Source organism: Alosa sapidissima, chromosome 13, assembly GCF_018492685.1.
Source record: "Alosa sapidissima isolate fAloSap1 chromosome 13, fAloSap1.pri, whole genome shotgun sequence".
Lineage (NCBI taxonomy): Eukaryota > Metazoa > Chordata > Actinopteri > Clupeiformes > Clupeidae > Alosa > Alosa sapidissima.
This window is the reverse complement of record NC_055969.1, coordinates 27,419,759-27,444,188: the sequence shown is the minus strand read 5'-3', so window position 1 is coordinate 27,444,188 and position 24,430 is coordinate 27,419,759. Positions and strand designations below refer to the sequence as shown.

General features: G+C 44.1%; 3 protein-coding genes across 4 annotated transcripts in view; 1 reads left to right on the top strand and 2 right to left on the bottom strand.

The window, feature by feature from the left end:
* The window catches only part of LOC121680835 (stress response protein nst1-like), a 31,434-nt gene extending 22,775 nt beyond the window's left edge, over nt 1-8,659 (bottom strand). The window contains exon 1 of the mRNA XM_042060382.1: nt 8,160-8,659. Within this exon, the coding sequence (XP_041916316.1) occupies nt 8,160-8,509 (350 nt within the window). The 5' untranslated portion in view covers nt 8,510-8,659. The remainder of the gene's footprint in view (nt 1-8,159) is intronic.
* Nucleotides 8,660-12,698: 4,039 nt separating this feature from the next.
* Nucleotides 12,699-16,235, bottom strand: LOC121680834 (PDZ and LIM domain protein 2-like). Its single transcript, XM_042060381.1, has 5 exons — nt 16,031-16,235; nt 14,194-14,393; nt 13,921-13,990; nt 13,527-13,618; nt 12,699-13,216 (listed from the first exon to the last, which is right to left on the bottom strand). Exons 1-5 carry the CDS (start codon nt 16,133-16,135, stop codon nt 13,024-13,026), a joined length of 660 nt encoding a protein of 219 aa, XP_041916315.1. The 5' UTR covers nt 16,136-16,235; the 3' UTR covers nt 12,699-13,023.
* On the top strand, nt 14,041-23,421 carry LOC121680833 (homeobox protein Nkx-6.3-like). Of its 2 annotated transcripts, XM_042060379.1 has the most exons (5): nt 14,041-14,110; nt 14,238-14,346; nt 18,200-19,056; nt 21,664-21,824; nt 22,633-23,421. In XM_042060379.1, exons 3-5 carry the CDS (start codon nt 18,666-18,668, stop codon nt 22,948-22,950), a joined length of 870 nt encoding a protein of 289 aa, XP_041916313.1. In that variant the 5' UTR covers nt 14,041-14,110; nt 14,238-14,346; nt 18,200-18,665; the 3' UTR covers nt 22,951-23,421. The 2 variants fall into 2 exon arrangements, with proteins under 2 accessions (XP_041916313.1, XP_041916314.1); XM_042060380.1 differs by lacking the exons at nt 14,041-14,110; nt 14,238-14,346 and having other exon boundaries at nt 18,055-19,056; nt 21,664-21,818.
* The last annotated feature ends 1,009 nt before the right edge of the window (nt 23,422-24,430 follow it).

The following is a 24,430-nucleotide window of genomic DNA, read 5'->3' as shown; positions in this document are numbered from 1 at the left end:
AATATGAAAATGTAACCTCATGCTTATAGTGATCAAAATTATCACGGTTTTCTGTATTATCGCAGTATAAAAAGACGCGAAGTGGCCACGATACAGTACACGTTTTGCGTTGAAAATGTTCCGCCTTTTAAAATCAGGTGTAGCCTAATCCGAATCGCAGTTAAATCCATCAATTAGACAATAGAATCAGTAGGGTACCAGTTTTTTTTTCATTGTACCGGGCCTACTGTATGTCAAAAGCAGGCTCGGATGAAGCTGGGAAGGATTAAACACACGGTTTCCACACCGTGGTAATCAACTGCGATAATTATGATATTTGAAATGAAAACGGTAATTGTTATCGTCAACATTTTTATCGTGGTTTACCATTATACCGGTAATCGTTACATCCCTATTCCACTCTGGGACCAGGTTTCAAAAAAGTGCGATTTCGGACAGTGCGTTTACAGGATTCATTTGGACGCTCGGCCAAGACGAAGCAAAACCTCTGCGTTTAACCCAAAAAGCGTCTCCGTGTGGACAGGCCCTTAGATGGTGACAGAACCCCTGTTCTAAGATAAGCCCAAGTGACTGGATAGGTTCCACATTTACACCATGTCTGAGATGGTGAGAGAACCCCTGTTCTAAGACAAGCCCAAGCGACTGGATAGGTTCCACATTTACGCCATGTTACACCATTTCCTCAGCTCTCACCCCACCCTCAAAGCTCAGAGAATGTTCCGCTGCGCTTGCACTATTTTCAGCCAGACTTGCTGAGGAGGAGTCCAGGGCCTTCAAGATACAAGGTGGGGGAGGGGGGTGATCAGTGATGTCCACTGCCCAGTCAGGCGAGTCAGCATTAGTACCATTGTTGTGCCCCCGACACACATACACAGACACAGACACACACACACACACACACACACACACACACACTTGCATATCCTGTGTGTGGTGGTGTACTGATAAGCCAGGCTGCAGCTGTGGCCAGTGCTTATCACCTGACGCTGGTCAGCACTACACAGTTCAGGGCCTTCGCTTCCTTTTCTTTTGCTCACACACTCACACACTCACCACAGCTCAGTATTTCTGCTGAGCCAATGAGGAGCAGTGCGCCCGTCGGCCTTGGCCATCTCTCTAGAGGCGAGCGTCACATAGCGCGAGATTATCTCGCTCAGAACAGCGAGCTCCAGGCCTGTGTGTGTGAGCTCTACAGCAGGAAGAACATGGAGTCATATCTGAATGTTCTGAGACGCACTAGAAACGGTGTTGACGCACAAACTTGCCTCCTTAATCATTCAGATGAAATTCACAACATCAGACTGTAGACCGATTGGCTGTTGAGCCCTAATATCATTGTGGACAAACATCAGACTGTAGATTGATTGGCTGTTGAGCCCTAATTTCATTGTGGACAAACATCAGACTGTAGATTGATTGGCTGTTGAGCCCTAATATCATCATGGACAAACCTGTGTCTACAGCTGAAATGCATAATGTTAGCCCTGATTAGCCATCCACTGCACGCTTTTCACTGAAAAGAATGAATGAATTAAAGGAGCAGTGCTCAACTAACACTATACTGTGTCACGCGGTACCTGACTGTGTTGCTGTGGATAAAAGCGTCAGCCTAATGGCTAAATGTAAACGATAGTGAAAGGGAGAAAAGTGATCTGATTGGCTGTTGAGGACTCCTCAGGCTAGTGGTCATGCATGTTTACGCTCCACACAAGTCTATGCCAAGCCTGAGTCAGTGGACGTCACGTACAGCTCACAACTCACACACAGTTACTGAGCCCCCATATGCGTTGCGTTGTGTTTTTCCTCAGACAAGTAAGACAAGACACATGCACACTTTCTCGACATGCGCAAGACACATATACACTCTCTGGAGGTGCAAGACACACACACACACACTCTCTGGACATGTGCAAGACACATACACACTCTCTGGAGGTGCAAGACACACACACACACTCTCTGGACATGTGCAAGACACATACATACTCTCTGGAGGTGCAAGACACACACACACACTCTCTGGAGGTGCAAGACACACACACACCCTCTGGAGGTGCAAGACACACACACACACACACACACACTCTGGAGGTCCTGAGCACTGATCTCATTTAGTGGAACAACATAAACAATACAGTCACATTACCAAGTAGAGACAGAGAGAGAGAGAGGAAGGGAAGAGAAGAGAAGAGAAGAGAAGAGAAGAGAAGAGAAGAGGGAGAGAGAGAGAGAGAGAGACTCACATTACAAACTAAATACAGGGATACACACACAAGTGGGAGAGAAAATGGGGGGCAGTTTAAGACTTCAGTCACCACCAACTAAAACCAGCCCAACACAGAGCACAGAGCAGGGTTTGTTTGAGAGAGAGCTCTCAAAACACTAGGCAGACATGACGCACTAGCGGCAAGCTAACTCTGTTGACCACAGGAGGGGGGGGAGGATCATTATTTCTCCCCAGCTAAACAGAAAGGAATGCAGAAATGTGCAGCTAAATCTGGGCTTAACCTTGGAGGTGGGGTAAACCTCCTGGGTGCACACAAAGCCTTGGTGGACCAAGGGGACAAAGGGGAGGGAACTACAAGTGCAACATTAACCTGCTGCCACGACCCAGCCCTCTGCAGTGTCCCCCAGAGTGCCACGACCCAGCCCTCTGCTGTGACCCACAGAGTGGCACGCCCCAGTTGTGGTGGGGCTACAGAGAACTAGATGTACCGCAGAGCGTATATGTCCACTGTGTGAGTATGTGTCATACGTATGATTACTGTGAATATATGTGTGTGTGTGTGTGCATCTGTTTGTGCACATGTGTGCACATGAAATGGGTTAACATGACCCCTGGAGGCAAACATACGGAAAAAAATGGTCATCCTAGGCCCTACAGTTCTCAAGTTATTCACAGAGAACTGTGTCTGCCCTACCCTCCTTTCGGGGGGTCCAGTCCAGCGGGGGGGCTACAGATCAAAACGAAAAATGACGGTTCCATGCTATCCATGTGGGGGTACATGCCCACCAAGTTTTGTGTACCCCGGTCTTTCAGTGTCCCGGGAATCCTTGTTGGTGTACGTCACTAAATGTACACATAAATTATTTTATTGTAAGGCCCCCCATGAACGAAAGTACACAAAACTTGGCATGCATTCGGAGGGTGTCATAATGATCCTACACTTTTAATTTCGTGCAGTTTTGACCTTGTCAGCCAGAGATATTGTGATGAAAACACCTAATTTTTTGCTTTTTAATTTTTAACTAGGTGGCGCTATACATGAAATAAGTGGTAATGGGATGGGTTGACATGCCCCCTTAAGACCAACATACATAAAAAAGGTGGACCTCCTAGGCCCTACGGTTCTCGAGATATTCACAGAAAACTGTCTCCGGCCACCTACAGGCCAGTTGGTGTATAGTAACATAAATTCATTTATTGTGTGGCCCCCCATGAACGGAATTCCACAAAACTTGGCGTGCATACAGAGGGTGTCATAATAACCCTACACTTCCAATTTCGTGCAGTTTTGACTATGTTAGGTCACAGATACCTTCAATTACAACACCTCATTTTTACTTTTTTGTGTTTAACTAGGTGGCGCTATACATGAAATGAGTGGTTATGGAATGGGTTGACATGGCCCCTTGAGATCAACATACAAAAAAAAATGGTCCTCCTAAACCCTACGGTTTTCGAGATATTCACAGAAAACTGTGTCTGCCCTACCCTCCTTTCGGGGGGTCCAGTCCAGCGGGGGGGCTACAGATCAAAACGAAAAACGATGGTTCCATGCTATCCATGTGGGGTTACATGCCCACCAAGTTTCGTGTACCCCGGTCTTTCAGTGTCCTGGGAATCATTGACGGAAATTTGGGCATGTGAAAAAAAAAAAATAAATAAAAAATAAAAAAAAAACATCTGACTAAACCTTCGCTGCGCATAATAATGGCCAACTCATGACTGAAATAAACAACACCATGTTTACGTTGTGCTTATTATGCGACTACAAGGTGTGCTGCTGAAACAAGCCGTGACAGAGTAAAACAGACGAAAGGCGTCAGTCAAAGACAGGCGAGTTCTAAGCGCAGAGACCTTGTCAAACTCACAATAGGAGGAGTGGTGCTGGACAACAGGTCACCTAAATCCTCACAGTTAGCACACAATAGGGCACGAACGCTCTTCTTCACATGTGTGTGTGTGTGTGTGTGTGTGTGTGGAATGCAGGAATGTAATCCTAAAAATCCTTTTTACCACCTCAAAAATATTGACAAACTCAGAGGGCTGATGTCAAAACATGACTTAAAAAAACTCATTCATGCATTTATCTCCAGCAGGGTTGATTACTGCAATGGACTGTTCACAGGCCTTCCTAAAAAGACTATTAAACAGCTTCAGGTGATACAAAATGCAGCAGCTAGGATTCTAACAAAAACTAAAAGAACTGGACCACATTACTCCAATTCTTAAGTCCCTGCACTGGCTTCCAGTAAGTTACAGAACTGACTTTAAAGCACTATTGCTTGTTTATAAATCAGTAAATGGAGCAGGACTTTCAGACATGCTTCAGCAGTACACACCTTCTTGTCCTCTCAGGTCCCAGGTGAAAAACCTGTTAGTAAAACCTACTGTTAGAACTAAACATGGTGAAGCAGCTTTTAGCTGCTATGCGGCTCAGCTCTGGAACCAACTTTCGGATGACATCAAAAAGGCCCCAACTGTAGCCAGTTTTAAATCTAGACTTAAGACCAAACTGTTCTCAGATGCTTTCTGCTAACTGTGCCGAGTTACAAATTCTGAATCTGCCTTGATAATTATTCTACCTTGTCTTTTATTACTTGTATTACTTTTTTAATACTTTTGCCTTTGTTTTTGCTTACTAATTATACTATATTGCCCTTCTATGCTTTTATTTATTATCATTGTTTGGTTTTGTTTATGTAAAGCACATTGAATGACCTCTGTGTATGAAATGCGTTTTATAAATAAACTTGACTTGACTTGTGTGTGTGTGCGTGTGTATGCGTGTCTGCGTGCATGTACTGGTGGAATGGGACTGAGAAAGTGCCGACATGGTGCCCTCTGAAAAGGAGAGATGGGAGTCACTCCGAGGAAACCTGCACCAATCACACACACACACACACACACACACACACACACACACACACACACAACACACACACACACCTCCAAATGTAAGGAGAGGAGAGATCACAGAGATCCACTTACATTTAGCCTATGCTTCAGGTTGCACATACACACACACACATTAAAACACACCATACAAAGTGCATGCACGCACACACGCACAAGTTCAGGAGGCTGTCAGGTAAATTCTGAGTAGATGGAACTAGTCCATTTATTGCTTCCCCATCCAAACACACAATAGTCACCTACACACACACAGCCACACATCAGAATACTACAATGCCCATAATGCAACATGGGGCACAACCTGAGCTCTCCTGCAACAGAATGGCCATGAGCCTCCACTCCAGACTATGTTGTGGGCGCGTGGCCGTGACCGTGAGACATGCTGAATGCTGGCCACGTGAGGGCGAAAGCTCTGGACTCATCGTGATGAGGACCAAGCTACCTGTGATGCCAGAAAGCCTGGTCGCCCACCTGACTCACTGACGTCAGCATCACAGTTGAACAATGTAGCACAGAAAACAAGATAAAACTGACCTTGAACTCGGATAAATTGTGGACATTGTGGACAACTCCGGCTGGGTTTTTTGTGCTCCTTGTGTGTGTGGGCTCCGGGTGAGCTCACTGCTTCAAGTGTGTGTGTGTGTGTCTAACCCACTTCCAGTGAATTATGCTAAGCTAGGCTAACGGTGTCAGGCTGTGTTTTGTACTCACAGAGAAGAAGGGTATCCTTCTGGGGTCAACAGTAAATAAGCTTATTTCTCAAAATGTGTGCGTGTTCCTTTAACATTTCCAAACTGTTTGTGTGTTCCTTTAACATTTCCAAAATGTTTGTGTGTTCCTTTAACATTTCCAAAATGTTTGTGTGTTCCTCTACCAGACCCTATGCTGTGCAAGTAGACGGCCAGACAATGGAAAGAGTGGCGGGGCATAAACACCTTATGAAATAGCACTGTACACATCTTTAAGAAATGACAACTTCTGTACTTCCCTTGCAAGCTACTGTACGACGGCCTGCAAGTCAACAAGTCAATTTTCCAATCCTTTCACAACTGCGTCATTCAATCCACCCTTACTTTCAGCATCCTGAGATGGTCCGGTGCTCTGACTCACTTTCAGCATCCTGAGATGGTTCGGTACTGTAAGTGAGGCCAACAAAATGTCCTCTGAGTGAGAAGATCATTGGAAAGTCCCAGAACACTCTCACAGCCGTATTGGACAAACAAGCCATCGGGAAAAGCAGGCTCATCGTACCAGACCCCACTCACAACCTCAATAACCAGTATGATTGGTTACCCGCATGGAGGAGAATTTGTTTGTTGTCTGATGAAGGGCTGGGGCCCGAAACGCCACATGTGGTGATATAGCCTACCATTAAAAGACGCTAAGGAGCAGATTCTGGTGTGCGGACTTAACCTTCTTTTACAGGAGATTTCGTTCCCTAAAATGGAAGAGCCTGGTCCACCTTTGAGCCAGCATCCATTAGACTGCAGAGCACACTATCTACTGCTCCAGCTTTTACACATTTATTTCCCGTGTAATTATTGTGGACTACCTATTCTTGGATGCATGTTGTGTATGACTTTGCCTGACCACAAATTAAGTTTCCTCATGGGCAATGTAAAGTTCTTTTGAATTATGAGTTTGAAATTGAATTGTCAAAAATATTTATCCATAAAAATGACGACTATTAAAGGCTGACTGTCAAAGGCTTGTGGTTCTAAAGAGCCAGATGTGAACAATGAACATTCTAGCTTCTGAAAGAAAAACACAAATTTGTTAAAACCTCTCATCAAACCAGCTGATCCCAATTTACCCAACCCTTCAGCCAGATCAACCAGCTAATTATAGTGATATGACCTGTGTTCAGTGAGCAGGGAGAAAGATGGCAGGACTTTCTGAAGCTGGCCTGTCCACCTCTACAAAGAGCTAAAATCAAGTCACTAACTTCAGTGTCACACTGGAGTACAGAAAACATGATCTATGTGGCCTAGCCACGGATAAATGTCAAAATATTTATCCATAAAGACAAAAACTACTAAAGGTCCACTGTCAAAAGCCTCCATTAGCCTCCAGAGAGGGGAGGACAGCCCAGTCTCTAAAGGTCAGTGCCACATAAAGCCGTTTCGGAGGACAAACACAGAGTCCCAGACTTTTACAGTTCACTCCAATTAGAGTTGTCAAGCACAGCACGCTGAGAGATGCTTGTAAAGACTTCTTTATGCATACACATTATGCTGAGCTCCACCACGCCGTGTCCCCTCCTCTTAACATTTGTTACATCTTTAGTCCTCCCAGACAGCAGGATTTCACCACAAACACACAAATATAAACGTTCAGCTATAAGATCGACTGCCTACAGAGAGGACAAGGCTATTCAAACATCCACCGATTCCACAGTTAGTGGAATGGTGACCACAGCTGAGAAGCGTCGCGCTCGCGCTACTCATCACCAGACGCCACTGCGCACACAATCGGGGCCAGCCAGTGACCCGCAGACTCCGAGGCAGGGTGACCTGCCCCACACGACACGAGTTGACATCACATTCACAGTAGGAAGTAGGACGGTGGACAGAATGGGCTGTCAAGTGGACAAATTATCTGATCAGATTAATCTCCGAGTTTTGAATGCGCCCGGGGAAAAGGCACGCTCATGTCAATGGAGATGATAATTAGCGTAGCTGGTAGTCGAAAAGAGGAAGAATAGGCAAGAGTGCATATAGCCTGGAGGTGGCTAATGCTGGGGCTTAAAGATCAAGGCAGGCAGGCCGTCGACATCAAAGGCCCTGATAAAAGCATAATGATAAGATACATAACTAACCGGGAATAATACGTGGTTGTAGTCTACATGGTACAGGAGACAAGCCATTAAATTAGCCAAGAATTGGAAGGGGTGACTTTTACTCCAATTACGCTAATATTTCCTATTTAGGCTATAAACCATTTTTATGTGTACAAGCGCAAGCACAAAGTACCCGTGCGAACAACCTGAGTGTGAGGTGTAACTGGTCGACAAACTTACTCTGTTTTATTGCGGGTCTTATTTTGCTCCAAATCCAGCAGGTTGATCACTGCCTGACCGAGGAGCTTGTCCGGTCCAACCAGAGCCCGGTGCATGACATGAACGTGTAACGTACACCGGTCCGCATTACCCTGGTGAAAAAGTGGTAGGTCAAATGTGGCCTCTTCTTTCCACACCGGAGCAACGCATTTCTCGGCTACCGAAGTGGAGAACTTCTCTTTGGCCACTTGCATGATGGCGTACGCGTCGTTAGTGCCATTCTTTCCCTTGATCCTCAGGTTCTTCGCCTGGAGTACCGTTACCTGTACGCTTGTCGGAAACCATTGCTGACTTTGGTCAGCTAAAGACATTTCTGAAACGGACGGGAAGTCGGTCTAAAGTGACGGTCCCGTTCCTAACTTGTCCACTGCTATGGTCAAATACGCCTGACAAATTCACGAAAAGTTTGTTGTCAGCGTTCAAGGAAACTTTCACCTCTTGTGTGTGCGGTGGAGCAGTAGCTTTGTGGGCGTGGTGTTGAGAGTGACGTGTCAGTCTCCGGCATTGAGGTAGGGCCTCCTTAATCCGAAAGCAGGATTAAGCAAATTCTTCCATTGGCCGGTAATGTATGCCTATAGGCCTACACAAGCCTCTAAACATGTGTGAGAACGCTAGAGGCAGATTATCCATTGCTGTTCATATAGATTCATATTTATTTTGTTTGTTTATTTGTATCAACCTGCTGCCATAAAATGCTCCCCAGATGGTTCTGGCAGAGAACAGGAGTCTCACTTGGATTCATTTAAGAGCATCATGATGATGATAAACCAAATTGATTTACCCTACCCACAACACCCAGATGCACATCACCCCAGCATGTTAATAGGACTACAGGGAGTCCCTACAGCATTGCACTTTCAAATTCAATTTGGACATTTGGAAGTGAAAATGAATTTGCTCCCTCCCTCCATCTGGGAAAAGGCTGCCATGGGAGAAAAAAAGATACATTTGTTCTGATTTATTACGATGACATGACCTGCTGAAGTCTTCCTGTCATTCATCACACCCCACTCAGTCTCAGGGGCAGTCTCTCAAAACAACAACAACACAACACTGGACTTAAGCACATTTTTAATAGTGCAGAAACATATGGGTTTATTGCGACAGGCTCGCCTCTTGATAATAGAAATATAAGAAACGGAGGAAACAATACATTCTCTTAACACATCATTACACACACACACGCACATCTTAGCAGACCACTTTTGCTGCACAGAATTTAATTCACTTGGGCTCAACAAAGTGCCAATTATTGTAGCACACTTTGAAGTGAACTATCTAGGACATAACACAGCTACCATAGAGAGGAGAGAGAGAGAGAGAGTGTGTGAGTGAGTGAGAGTGAGAGAGAGAGGGAGAGAGAGAGATATACAAATAAAGCTAAAGTTAAATGACAAATACCCACTTTTCTGTATCAGTAAAGCCCAGACAGAAACCCAATTAAGCTTCAAGAATTAACTGTATGATGTATGAAAGCAATTTCAAATCAAGTTGACGGCAATGACTGCAAACATTTGGTCATTTGGTTTTTGGCCAAATGCATGACTGCAGGCCTGGGTTTCCAAATGTGAGCATGGGGAGTGATTGAACAGGGCTCTTGCATGTTCACATTCACGGCTGAGGTGTCCTTGACCAAGACAACTAACCCCCAACTGCTGTGAGCTGTGAGTGTGTGTGTGAGCCGTGTGTGTGTGAGCCGTGAGTGTGTGTGTGTGTGTGTGTGTGTGTGTGTTACAACACAACACCATTTTCATGAACAGCATGAGGCATATTAAGCCTGTGCCCCGCACATCTCAGAGAGGCGGTGTGAATGCTCAAACCTGTTGGGCACCAAAATGGCAATCAAAACGTTCCACGGCCGTAACACACACACACACACACACACACACACACACACACACACACACATACAAAGCCTGGTTGTCCCAGACGAATGCCCTGCCATATGCATCCGATGATCCCAAGTAGTTTAACACACTGATGCCCTGCAGTCCAGGAGCGGTCTAGGACCCCCAGATCTGCACCTGCTATAGTGGAGGCTGTTTCATCCTCTGTCTTCAGTGCGTCCTCAGCCTGCGTGTCTGATTTCTGATAGTTACTCATTGGTGGACACACACGTGCATTAGAACTCGTCGAGAGCAGTGGGTCAACAGAGATGTATATACACACTGCCCTCTACTGGGGAAATAGAGCATCAGTCTTCATTAAAGATCCCCATCAAGATTTTGGCAAAATGTTGTTGGAATTTGAGCTCAACTGCCAATCAAATATAGCCTGGGTGAACCCAGCAGAATCTGTTAGCTAATTTGAATTCACTCTGCAGGTTGGTCTGAAAAGGAGCCCGTTTCCGAATCACCAAAACTCAAAGAATGTGTATTTTTTATTTTCTTTGGAAATTGGTAAAAAACTGCATTTTGTTTACAAGACAGATATGCTTGTTGCACCTCTAGAACAATTTGGTAAGGGTTAATGCACTAATTAAAGTTTAATTTCACTGCTGGTTACGCCTGTGGAAGTCATGAAACGGAAGTTGAGAAACAGGCATCAATGGGCTCCTTTCCAGACTAATTTGCTAACAGGTTCATCTGGGTTCACCAGGCTAAATCAGATACATTTCTCCACTCGGTGCTCCTCCGGCAACACTTGGATAATTTTTTTAATTTAGTTTATACGTTTTTGTTTATGATTATGTAATTATTTTTCATCCACAGAACCAGCCAGGACTGTGTATGCATCAAAGATTCTAGAACAGAGCTACCGCTCTAGAATCTTTGGTATGCATATTACACTTTTGTTAGGAGGACCTACACAGAACGGGCAGCTAGATACAGATGAGGGGCAGTTTGATCAAAGTGTAAAAATAAGTAAGTATAAGTATACATATTAAGTATACATACTCCTTTGATCCCAGTACACCCGTAGCCTTCAGTTTACTTGAAGTTAAGAGCTAAAAATGTAGATTTGTCCCTGATCTGACTAGGTTTGTTGAGCACACTATGTGTGTGTGTGTGTGTGTGTGTGTGTGTGTGTGTGTGTGTGTGTGTGTGTTTTATTGATGCTATTAAATTGTTTTTGCACAATGCGTCAATTTTGTGAAATGTCTCTTATACCTAGCTGGTCGTTAGCTGCTAACTGGAGTAGATGGACACAGGGATATTTGTGATATTTGCAAACAGTGTGTGTGTGTGTGTGTGTGTGTGTGTGTGTGTGTGAGAGTGAGAGAGAGAGAAAGAGAGAGAATGAGAGTGACAAAGAAAGTGTGTGTTTGTGTGTGTGTCAGGCAGGTGAGTGTGTCTACTGTTTCCGAGCAGACTTGACACCACCATCACCACCAGCCCGTCTGGTGCCTGCTGCCCCCTGGCGGCGATGCCAGGCATGTCTCCTGCACAGCAGCACCTCGCCCACGCAGAAGTGCCCGTGCGCCAGCAGGCTCAGGCCGCACTCCTCACAGCTGTAGCACTCCACGTGCCGGTGCCTCCCCTCCGCCACACGCACCACCTGGGTACTGAAGAGACGCAGGGCACACACAAGGTGTTAGCTGTCTGTCTGTCTGTCTGTCTGTCCAGGAGGCTACCTATCTTTCAGAGGGGCAATAAATCAACTGTAAGTTTGTCCATCATACAGAGGATGCACAAAGAATTGATGGTTTTCAAATGGAAGCTCTACAATTCTCAATCACACGCAGGTAGACCGAGTCAGTCTAGGTACATTATCACTATCATAGTATAATTCAATAGTTTGCCATCATCACTTCTATCATTGTTATTATGGTGGAGGCAGAGTGATAGCTATGTGCTCTTACACGATTAGGCTCCCACATGTCTCACAGCTGCGGAATCTTGGAGATCTCGTTGCAATGGCGTTCTGCAGTGGGGGTCGGGACAGAGACGGGTTTCCTGTATGGTAAGCGTGAAACTATGAATTAAGAGGGTCAGGACAATGAGTTTCCTGTAAGGTAAGGGTGTGTGAGTGTGTGTGTGTGTGTGTGTGTGTGTGTGTGTGTGTGTGTGTGTGTTTGTGTATAAGATAAGGGTGAAACTGTGAGTAAAGAGGGGTCAGGAGGCGGGTTTCCTGTAAGGTAATGGTGTGTGTGTGTGTGTGTAAGGTAAGGGTAAAACTATGAATTAAGACTCGATGAAGCGAAGCGATGAGTTATGGCTTGTCTATGGCTATGACCAGCTGCATAAAATCCAATAGTACATCCGTTTGCATGAACAGAAACTGTGAGTTAACTAGAAGTTGCATAAACAGAAATTATGAGTTGACTATAAGTTGCCAAAATATGAAGAGAAGCACTGAGTTAGCCATTCATTGAAGTACAACCAGCTGCATTAAAACAATCCTGTAATATCAGCTTGGATAATACATGTTGAAAGGGAATGTCTTGATATGACTGATGTTATGATTTTGATCACTCACACATGTTTAAAGGATGGCTCATCAACTTTGCACATACTGATTAAAGTTACACATAGAGAGATGTGATTTCTGAGTGTAGATGTTTAATCTGGTCCAGGATAAGGAAAATACTGGTCTAAACTAGTGGTGGTGTTGGCCTGTTGTGCTAGCATTCTAGTGAGCTATCTGGCGTGACCAGTTGTGGTATCAGTGCTAGTATGTGAGTTGTGCTAGCATTCCAGTAAGCTATCTGGCGTGACCAGTTGTGGTATCAGTGCTAGTATGTGAGCTGTGCTAGCATTCTAGTGAGCTATCTGGTGTGGCTGTTGTGGTATCAGTGCTAGTATGCGAGTTGTGCTAGCATTCTAGTGAGCTATCTGATGTGGCTGTTGTGGTATCAGTGCTAGTATGTGGTTAGTGAGATGTGCTAGCATTCTAGCGAGCTATCTGGCGTGACAAGTTGTGAGCCTCTCATACGCATGCTTGGCGCCTCCAGACCCTCCTGAAGCAGATGAAAGGTTCTAGACTGCTTGGGAGTGGCAAACGTCACCCTCTTCTGCTGGATCCTCTTGAAGACATCAGTCTCCAGGGCAGGGTACTTCCATACGGCCATCTCAGAGCTGTCAAGGACATGGACAGGTTAGAAAATTGAGTGATCCTAACTAAGCCAATACACTTTCTGTCACATTCAGTGAATATTTACTCACAGGGCTGTGAGGGTAAGTGAAACGATTGCATTGTCACCAACACAGAGGTGTATTGGTTTGGCAGTTCAGTTCAAATATGACCGGTTTAATATCTGGATTTATCGAATTCATCATGCAATTTTAGAACCTTAAATTGTTGCGGAAAGGAATTTTTTGTCAGAATGTTTAAAAAGTCTCCTGGTGAAAAGTTAACGGGACCGGACTCCACTGCCCTGACCCTTACCTGTTTCTAGGGGTCACAGGAGGGGCAGAGATTTTGGCAGATGTGCTTTTACTGGCAGCTGATGGTGTCCTTGTGTCTGTAGGTGGCATTGCCTGAAACAGTAAAGCAAGTTGGACCCTCTGGACACAGATAGCCCATGGCCTCAAGCTATGTTGTGCCAATGGTTTGCTGACAGAAATACAGAATACAGAAATCTGAATAGAGAAAATGCTAGTTCAGTTTATTCTGCATAGTAAGACTAATAGATAGATAGATAGATAGATAGATAGATAGATAGATAGATAGATAGATAGATATACTTTATTGATCCCTAGGGGAAATTCAAGTGAAAATCAATTATCTCATTGGCATAATCCTGTGTATTTATGAGTCATGTGTGAAGAGGTGATCTCACCTGGTGGACTGGCTTAGACTGTCTTTGGCCAGGCAGTCTCTCTGGGGGATTCCCAGACTGGCACTGAAACCTAAACACAGATGTGGATGGTTTAAACTTACTACACCCATTTTATTTCAAGTCGGCTTGAATGAGCCTGAATTGAGTAGCATAGAGGAGAAAAGAGGAGAGAACCGACAGTGTAGAAAAGGTGAAAAAAATCACAATGCACATGTAATGATGTTGAATGTATGTGTATTGGTGTTGGTGTTAGTATTGATATTTGCATTCCACCTGCAGGCCTGATGGCTGGTGGTTGTCCTGTTTCTTTTCTTCAGAATGCTGCATGGGACGGGACTCCTTATTGGTTGGGCTATGAGAGGACGTGGCTCCTTACTGGTTGGAGAGGTGCTCGTCACAGGAAGAGGACTTCTTATTGGCTGGGCTGTGAGTGGCCTTTGGCCTCCTTTATCATCAGACTGAGCCTCGAGATCCTAACATCACATTCCAGTAAGACGTGCAATCAGATTCCAAGCCAGAATGTCAGTCACATCAGTGATAAGGAGCTCTAGAGCAACAGCAACACATGTTGCTAAGCAACACATTTTTATCAAGGTGCCCAAACAGCAACACATTATATCATTATCAAGGTATCCACAAGTGCTACAGTGAAGATGGGGGACCTCACAACAACCACCATGAATTGACTGTAGATTTTGTCAGTACAGTTACCACCAGGGTTCTAAATTAACTTTTTTGATCACCAGCCAATGTGGCTGGTAACTTTCTAAAGTTACTAGCCAATCAGAATTTCTATTAGCCAATTTCTTTCCGGTGAAAATAAGAGAATGTCACTGAAAGCATTTGGTCATTGTATTAACATTGTTGGCATGAATACATACCACAAAATATACACAGAAAGTGCACTTCACTTCATTTCATGTTTGGGATCTCTATCTATCTATTTCTCTGTCGATATCCTCATCCCTTGCTTCATTCCTATTCTCGCCCCCATAAGTCTGTCCCAACCACTGCCGCATTTAGTTTAATCTTAACTTAATAAAAAGGAGATATCAATTATCATCAACAGTGAAAAGCCAGCTAGAACCTGCCACTCGTTTTCTCTCCCTCTCTTGCACACTCAGACACGTTCTCAATTAAATGGAGTAGCATAGGGCCTATGTTCGAGTTGGATCTTTATAGAGAGGACCCAAAAAGTATCATCTTTATGTAACATGCTGTTGGTGCATGTTGACATTGTATACTTTCTCTAACAAGAGTGAAAAACAGTTTGCAGTACAGCTACTATTTATTGGCTAAATGTTGGTCCCTCCTCTGTCTCTTGGTGCCCTATGCACAGTGCGTGATGCGTGTGGTGGTGGTGATAACTGATCAGGCTACCTATTTAAAACTGAAAACTTTCGCCTACAAGCTCCTCACGTTCCATCTTCAGCTAACTCCATAGACAATAAAATAAACGATCTTGCTGCTTCAGGTTTTGCGGCCTCCGTTACATGACATCAGCCCCCACAACACAATGCGTTAATTGCGTGAATATTTCGTAATGCATTATGCATTTGTGTTATGTACATGTGTTAAGTACTTTTTACTTTACTTTACTCTGTCTATGCTCCCTGCTCTGGCTCCGTTCGTTCTTCTAATTCCTTGTGTTTTCTGGTAGACGCTCCGTTCGTTTCCAGGGTCTCTCGTGCTGGTTTCACTGCAAACTATGTGCAGCCGATGTAGCATTACGGCACAGTGGTCATGGGAAATGTAGGAAGTACTGCCGGGGGATATATGACCGAAAACAGAGCCTTATGTATCATGCATGTAATGCCTCATGCATCACAGGCCAAACTGGCAATACGTTTTTATTAACACCCACCAAAATGAATTTTAACCCGCATTTGGCGGGTTGGCTGGTGTTAATTTAGAACCCTGGTTACCACGCATCAGAGACCATGGGCAGAACTCACTTCACTCACAAGTCACTACAGGCAATTAGCCATTTAACAGATAAAAACCATAGACTGTAAAAAATAGGTAAAAACCCGTCGACACAGTCGAGTGTGGAAGGATATTGTCTGTTAGGATTACAAGAAGGACATTGATGGACATGTGATGATCTGACCTGGCGGAGCAGATACCCTGGTTTAAAGCGATGTCCAGTGCAGCTCGGATATGGAATGGATGGTCTATACAACAAAGACAAAAAATAGACAAAGCCAGTTTGCATACACAGCACAAATGCACAAATGACATCTGTACAGCAAAATATCAACACTCTTTCCCCTCACTGATTTGTAGACTCACTATAAACTCTCCCCCTTAACTCTGAACTTTTAAATGAATCATGGTGCCAGGGTGCCGGAACATTCGCCTCATCAGTGACTGGTGCTTGTCAATCAACCCCGGGTCCTATGAGGAAAGGGGCATGACCACACACACACACACAAGACTTCATGCAGTGAGGACACTGAGGCTGTCTGGCCTGATTGTCTGCCCGAGAACCTATTTCCTCTGAGGGCAGTGTGTGCTTGAGTGCTTTAATAGCCTCATCTAGTGCAGAGACCCGCTGTGGAACCCCTCTGTGACTTGTGCAGCAAACCATGGGCACAGGCGCCACTTCGGGTCAGACTTTAGAGATGGCACGAGGCTCTGCAAGGTCAGTTCAGGTCCATACTGTGGAGTTTGGGTGTGTGTGTGTGTGCATGTAGTAATTTACTTCATTGGAGAGGATGTGCCCCCACCACACACAAATCTAATCTATGTGAATGCTTCTAGCTCTCAAAGCCTACTTTTATACAATCTAATATACTTTCAATCTAGTGAAGATGAGGGGAGCCAGTGAAAGCATAGTCTATTAAACTCCTTCTCTTGAAATAAAAGAATGAGGCCTTTATGCCGTAACTGAATCACATTCAGTCCTATCCAGAAACAGATAGCCTTGTTGAACAGAGGTCCCTGAAATGTAGTTTAATCAGATCCGCAAAGAATGTGTGTGTGTGTGTGTGTGTGTGTGTGCCTTGAGGGAAGTACCTGTCTATTAGAAGTCTGAGGTGATGTGTGGAGTTCCGGATTTTTCCCTGTGCCTCCATGTTCAGCAGAGTGGCTGTGGCTTCTCCATTCACCTCCACGATCACGTCACCTGGCCTCAGGCCAGACAGCGCCGCCTTAGAGTCCTCATGCACCTGGAGACACAGCGTGTGTGTGTGTGTGTGTGTGTGTGTGTGTGTGTTACTCATGAAGGTTTAAAACACCCCCTCAAAGTGTCAACAATAATTTCAGCCAATAGAAGCCCTTTTATGGTCTCCATTGCATGATACTGACCTCTCCAAAATGTGAATTTCAAGATGACATCAAGATGATGTAAAACAAACTACCGGTACTTAAACAACTAAAATCCATCTGTTTTTTTCTACTATTACATGTTTTTTCTTCTTGGTTCTACTGGTGGCTAAGGGCACATAGTGGATTACATAGAGGAGTTTCCTTTAGCGGTTTAAAGCAGGTGTTTCTGCACCTTTGTGATGTGAGGGATCCGCAGGTAAGCGTAGGCCTTTATTAGCTTTACCAGGCTAGAGCAGTTGTTACCTTGGTGATAGTGATGGGTCCGCAGGTAAGCGAAGGCCCCTATTAGCTTTACCAGGCTAGAGCAGTCGTTACCTTGGTGATGGTGAGGGGTCCTCTGAAGTCCCTTCCTCCTCTCACTCTGAAGCCCCATGGCGGAGGCCCAATCAGACCCAGTGATACTGCCATGCAGTAGCCAATGGACCCGCTGGACACTGAAACCGAGTGCCAGAAACACGATCTGAGATGACCCTAGACCCGTGCAGTCGTGGACTGATGGAAGCTTTGAGTGCTCCCCAAACAGACCTAGCTCACCATGCGAGCTGTGTAGCCCCCCCCCCCCCTCCCCAAAAGACCCCTGGCCTCCAGCACTGGACAAGGGAGATATGGAGGCTTACAGTGAGGTTAGAGACTCCACCCAGCAACATCTGGACAAGATGTACACGACTGATTGGCCTTCGCCAGAAATAAATAAAACAGCAAAACTTGTGTTGACAGACACACAGACACATGCAGGTATGTCTGTTATTTCTGTGGTGTTTATGTCTGCTTCACATGCAGCCATATCTGAAATAATTAAAGGTAGGAGCTGTTTGAATTGAATTATAACCGCTGACAGTGAACATGTTTCCTGTATTGATTGTTAACATGACTAGAACAGGAAGGAGCTGGGAGCAAACAGAATGTGTGGTGCAACAACTGTGTTCCTTTTGGCTTCCTTTTCTCCCAGTTGGCAAGCGTCCAAGCAGAGTGATGCCCACATGGGCACAGGTGGCACCGCCCCGAATGGCACTGCCTGGTTCTGGCTCAGATCCGGTCCGATTCAGGCCCAGGTCAGGTGCCGTTATCTGGGCTGGAGATAAAACGCAAGGTGTGTGCGTGTGTGTATGTGTGAGTGAGTATGGGCGGAGCCAACCATGCCCTTTGTGTCGCTGTCAGTCAGCAGCAGGAAACCCATAAATCAGAAAAGTCTGGACGGTCAGGCATCCTCGCACGGCTGCGTCCGCACTACAGGAAGACTACACTGGACGAGACGTTGATAAACATACATGCAGATGGGAGCTGCTGACTGAGACAGGCACACACAGCTGTTCAGACACGACTATGGAGGGATTCAGAGCCGGGGCACCTTTCTAACACCTCCAGGGAGCGCAGCGGTGGTGGCGCTGATATGGCCGCGCTCTGAGACGGGTGGGATGGATCACCCTGTTCCTGCATCGTTCCTCTCGGGAGGCCACAGAGACGTCCTCTCCCAGGGGAACTACCAGCGCCAGCACCTGTGCCCTCCTCCACCAGTGCCTGCCAGCTGCCTCTACAAGGCCCGAGTGCAGGATGACGGGCACTGGTCCGTGGGCAGTGGCATCCTCACCCATGTCGGCACTGCGTTTCTATGGCCAGGCTCCTGTCCAGCCATGCCTGGACTCGGTTCCCCGTCAGCGTTCGGTACCCGCGCTGACATAAGCGCCTCAAGTCTCCAGGGAGTCTCACGACCCTGTGGCGCTGGCCTCAGGCAGGGGGACTTTAGGACCCAGGGGAGGAATACGCATGACACTGTGGGGCTGAGGACAGAAGCACAGCAGAAAGAAGGTAAGTGCAGCTCTGCACCAAAACCTCTCTACTCTACTCAGTAACATGGTGATGGGATCCTATAAGCACATATTAGATTAGATAAGATTCAACTTTATTGTAGTACAAGTACAAAAAAAGACAACTAAATGCAGTTTGCAAAATAGCAGAAAAGTGCAATGTGATATACACACAGTATAGACAGGTGGTGCATAAACAGTATAATATATATTATATTAGTGTAGACAGTAGTATACAGTTAAGAAGGTGGTATGGTTTACAGAAATATAAATTAAGTATAAATATGTGCAGTGGTTATAAATATGTGCAGTGACTGTTACATGCATACTGTATAAGCATATATGTAACATTAGAAGAACATTGTAAGAACAGGTCAGGTGAGAAACTTAATGGGAGATGATTCTGAATAATATACATAACATTTCACTGTTTTTCTGACTTTAAAGTGCTTTCAAACACTATGCTACTGTATGAATTTACTATTTTTGAGTTATTTTTAATAAATTATTTAATCTAGTATGTTCATTTTCATGGCATAGCCTACGGCAGTACGCAGGACCCCTCCCAAGCTAAGCATCGTGTATCACCCAGTGTGAATATAAGTGTTTCACAGCATTTGCCAAAAAAAAACACCAGTTAGCTTTCTTAAGCAGTTGATTCACTAATTTAACCCAAATTCCTTACAAGTCAAGTCAAGTCTATTTATATAGCACATTTCAAACACAGGGGTCGTTCAATTAGCTTTACATAAAGAAAAGCAAATAGTAATAGAAAATAAAATCATTAAAGGACAATAGTTAAAAATAGTTTAAAAAGTAAAGTACATGATAATTAAAAAGAAAACAAAAGACACAAGGTAGAATAATTAAAAAATGACAGATGCAGCTTTAACAGTGATATCCCATATTAATGGAGTGATATCCCATAGAGATAGAGTGATATCCAGGGGCGCAGGAGATATTTTGAAAGTGAGGGGGACCAAATTGTGAACACAAACCCATAGTGAGCCAGATATCGGATTGCCACCTCTGGCCCACTTTTGACCATCATATTTTAAACTTGCCAGAATATTAAGATAATACCATTTATTGTTTTCAAACAATTGTTTTCACTACTTGGGCCAATGGTAGAATACTGGTCACTACTTGGGCTAATGGTAGAAAAAAGCAACATGGGATGTTGATATTTTATGAAGCCATGAATGAATCATCATGCCTATGATCCAAACATAGACTACATGATCAAATAGCCTAGTTAGGCCTACTTAAATTGTCTGGTATAAACCAAATCAACTCTCCACTGTGTGTTTGCAGTTAATATTTATCCAATTTGTGTCTTGAAATTATGTTTGAAATAAATGTCTTAGAACAAAAACGTTGATAGACTTGTATTTTATAGTTAGGCTAGTGAAAACGAGTTGATAAGTAGGCTAGTTGAGTTTGTTATCATAAACATAACAGCTAACGTCATGTTGAGCAGGAGGAGTTGAGCACTAGGCTACCATAAATCCTCAAATTATGCCCGGGATTGATTCTATTTATAGCAGGACAAATACAGGCAGGTTCCCATACAAGACGGGGTAACAATTGCCTACCATACCAACAATTGCCATCAGTCCACTAGAAGACATTGTTCGATTTAAGTCAATGAAATAACCTCTTCTTAATATTTTATTAGATGTTGTATTGTATTGTCTTATGTTGGTTGGATTAATAGCCTACGGTTGGCAAAGAAAAGTAGTTTTCCTACCATGGGTCTCCAACACACGTTCTCAAGCTCATTCTCTTGCCGCCCCTTTCGAGCTAATTGCCAGAGGCTGAAGCCTACTACATTTAAACACAATTGTTGCGACTCAAGGCATTCCAGCCTACAAATTTTATTTAAAACAAAAATACTAAATCATGAATAATTAAACAATAACTCAATGTAGGCTACTTGGCTACGCAAAAAGGTTTCCATTACAGCACAACCCCTATTCAATGAAGGGCTGCCTTGTCTCGCAATAAACAGCAGTGGAAATCCCGACACTTTTTCAACTGCATGAAACTTAACAGTGAACCATCAAATATCTTCCAGATTTCAGTGCCCATCAGTCCCAACATTTAGCAATATAATCAAACAGTCCAAAAGTACATTAAATCCCAAACCAAACTGAAAATGCTTTTGATAGCCTACGGGTATGCATGCCGCTCCAAACGAAATGCATGTCTAAAGCCTACCTCGAATACCAGCCTGCCTCAAATAAAGATGATGATAAATGATTTATGCTAAGCAAGTAGCCTGGATTATTTTATGATTGTTAGTAGACAAACTGGCTTCAGATATCCAACAGAGTGAATATGAGATTGTGCAGTCTTACAGTACTGTAGATGGCTGTGGTTAGTGATGTGATGCTGTTAATGGGGAGTTTTACAGTTAGCGCAAATCCTATATGTTATTATTTATTTAGCGTACCTATAAGGTTTTCTTTCCTTATCAAAAGTGAGGGGGACAACGGCTGTCTCTTCAGCACTGTGTGGGACATATCCCCCACGTCCCCCGTGCCTCCTGCGCCCCTGGTGATATCCCATAGAGAGGAGAGGTGAACTGTGGTGTTCTGTGTTTCAGGGCCAGACAGGAAACCCCACCAGAGGAAGCACAGCAGACCTACCTTCAGTGGCTACCAGATATTCGTCCTGGAGAAGGCGTTTGAAAAGAACAAGTACCTGTCCTCCGTGGAGAAACAACGGCTGGCACTCTCTCTCCACATGACGGACTCTCAGGTGAAGGTGAGCTCATGTGACCACGGGCTGTAGGGACAAGATTGCATAGTGTCTATCTTTTACTGTCACAATCACTCAATGTTATCTACACCAGTAAGTCTTTAACATCGTATGTCAATCTCAAGCTTGTTTCCTGGTTCATGTACACTGCTGATCAGAAGTTTGGACTCAGATACAAATGTGTGTTTACCAGAGAATAGAAAAGCAAATGGAGGAATCAAATAAGGAAAACAGTTTGAACATCATTTCTAATCCTGTCCTAACTTTGCTACTGTATATTTCCAACCCTGTCAATGACTACTGTATATTTCCAACCCTGTCAATGACTACTGTATATTTCCTACTCATTTGCTTCAGTATGTTTTCCATTTCATGTACTGTATGTTTTAATGGAAAATAAGGAGCCATTGAATTTTAGAGTAGCCTAGATGAGCTAGATTTCCTCAGAGGGTGTAGAAGGACATGAGGCAACATAAAGCAACAGGACAGTTCGTCTCAGTGTGTTAAATCTACAATCAAACGTGCCCGAATAGAAATTATTTCAGTTTCTCTACTTCCCTGTCCATCTTTCTCTCACTCTCTACCTCTGTCCATCTTTCTCTCACTCTCTATCTCTCTGTCTATCTTTCTTTCTCTCTCACTCTATGTCCATCTTTCTCTCTCTCTACTTTACCACTCTCTTGTTTTCTCTGTCTTCCACTCTGTCATTTTTTTTTTTACATAGATCTCTATTTCTCGAGGTCACGAACAGAAGTAACGTTACCCTGCATCGCTTATAGCACTTTTAAGATCCACTTTGTATCCTCATGAACAGGTGTGGTTCCAGAACCGCCGGACTAAGTGGAGAAAGGCGTTCGGGTCAGAACCGGGGAAAGCACGGGTCAAACCCGTTCAGGACGGATCTCCAATGGATGCGGACTACTACAAGCCACTGGACCCCAACAGCGACGACGACCGGGTTCAAAGGTTACTGCAGCGTCACGTAAGGAGTCTCAGGTCTCCATTGGTCCAACGGTCAGCTCTGCAAATGGCCGCCACTGACCTGACTGTGCACACAGATCTCTCACACAGCCAAGTCAACCTGATGCTATCTGGAAAGGATGCCATAAAAGAAGACTCGCAATACTCCTGACCCTAAATCTCCCACTCATGACCAGAGGTGTAAAAGTCCAGCTTCAGAAAGTAACAGTCCTGCCACATTTTTGTTCCAACCATTCACTTAATCAGCTGATTTTACTCATAAGCAAGGTAGATTAGTGAAATCACCTGTGTTAGGAGCACAGGTAGAACCAATACATGGCAGGACTTTCACTTTCTGAAGCCGGACTTTTACACCTCTGCTCATGACATCAGACTTCTGGCATTCTGCAGGGTTGAATACACTTTGGGTAAAGGCCTGGTTGGAAATTCTAATCCAACACATTCTTCATTTTTTTGTCAAAAATCTCTCCTCATAGGCCTCTCAGAATGGGTCACAGGAACAGGAACACTCAGTTCATTTATGTCTTTTCATAAAGATGCAAGCAAAGAGAGACAGAGGTTTTGATTTGTTCAAAATAATCGCAGCACTAGGTAGAAGACATGATTTATCTACTACAATGACTAGGGGTGTCACGATTCTCCAAATCCTCGATTCGATGCAATTTTCGATTTTAAAGTCACGATTTTTTAATATTAGTATTAATACATTCCTTATATGTTATTTACTCTTTTTGGCCTTTTCCTTTTCTGTTTCGGGGGGCTTTTGAAACCGCTTTTTATTTTGAAACCGTTCCAACCGAGAGGTTGTAATGTAAACAGAACCAACATTAGGCTAAAACAGAGACGTGAACATAGTGAAATGAAACAACACAGAATGATAATTTGATCGTTTCAGCACACTCCGAAGAGACCCAAGGTTAGTGTTCATGGAATATGTACTTATCAATGTGCATTTTAAGCCTTAAAGAAACTTTGTACTGTAACGAGATCATCTTTTCACTTGCTAAGTTGAGTAGACTAAGTTAGTTTTAATTGACGTGAATGAACGAATACTTCCACACCGGTGATTTCAAAGTAACAAGAGGGGCTTTGATTTCGGTAGGTTGATGTGTATATTATATTTTAACTGGCTGCAGCCTAAAATTAGAGGAGTGTTGACGCTGCAGTTCAGCACGTGTGTGTGCATTTGTGCGTCTTGGCATACATGCTGGATGTGACATTGGGGGTGTGGCTGCATCGTCGATTCTACTTTTCAGTTCGAAGTTCGAGATCGATCGATTTCGATATAAAATCGAAATCGTGACACCCTTAACAATGACCCATTCTGTCGTGTGTGTATGGGTAGCGGTACGATGGACGGAAAGGAAAACACATTCCTCACACACACACACACACACACACACACAGCCCTGGACAGCAATCAGTCATGTTAATACTGTTCCTCCTGTGTGTTTGTGTATGTATGTTGGTAAAACAATTTACGGACTAGAAAGACTCATTAAAAAGTGATATTGCTCTTGCATGAAATTTGTCTATTGCTTCAGATGATGTCAAACAAAGGAGCTTTTTCCCCCTCTTTATCAATGCTGCCCTACTTGTGAATGTAGATATGCATCGCCACAAATCATTTC

What these genes read in the sequence shown, in the direction of transcription:
- LOC121680833 (XM_042060379.1), top strand. Translation starts at nt 18,666, where the DNA reads ATGGATCACCCTGTTCCTGCATCGTTCCTCTCGGGAGGCCACAGAGAC. An exon ending in AGAAGCACAGCAGAAAGAAG is followed by an intron (nt 19,057 to 21,663) that starts GTAAGTGCAGCT and finishes TCTGTGTTTCAG; the next exon opens with GGCCAGACAGGAAACCCCAC. An exon ending in TGACGGACTCTCAGGTGAAG is followed by an intron (nt 21,825 to 22,632) that starts GTGAGCTCATGT and finishes CCTCATGAACAG; the next exon opens with GTGTGGTTCCAGAACCGCCG.
- LOC121680834 (XM_042060381.1), bottom strand. Translation starts at nt 16,135, where the DNA reads ATGCAAACTGGCTTTGTCTATTTTTTGTCTTTGTTGTATAGACCATCC. An exon ending in CAGGGTATCTGCTCCGCCAG is followed by an intron (nt 14,394 to 16,030) that starts GTCAGATCATCA and finishes ATGTGATGTTAG; the next exon opens with GATCTCGAGGCTCAGTCTGA. An exon ending in AGTCTAAGCCAGTCCACCAG is followed by an intron (nt 13,619 to 13,920) that starts GTGAGATCACCT and finishes TTACTGTTTCAG; the next exon opens with GCAATGCCACCTACAGACAC.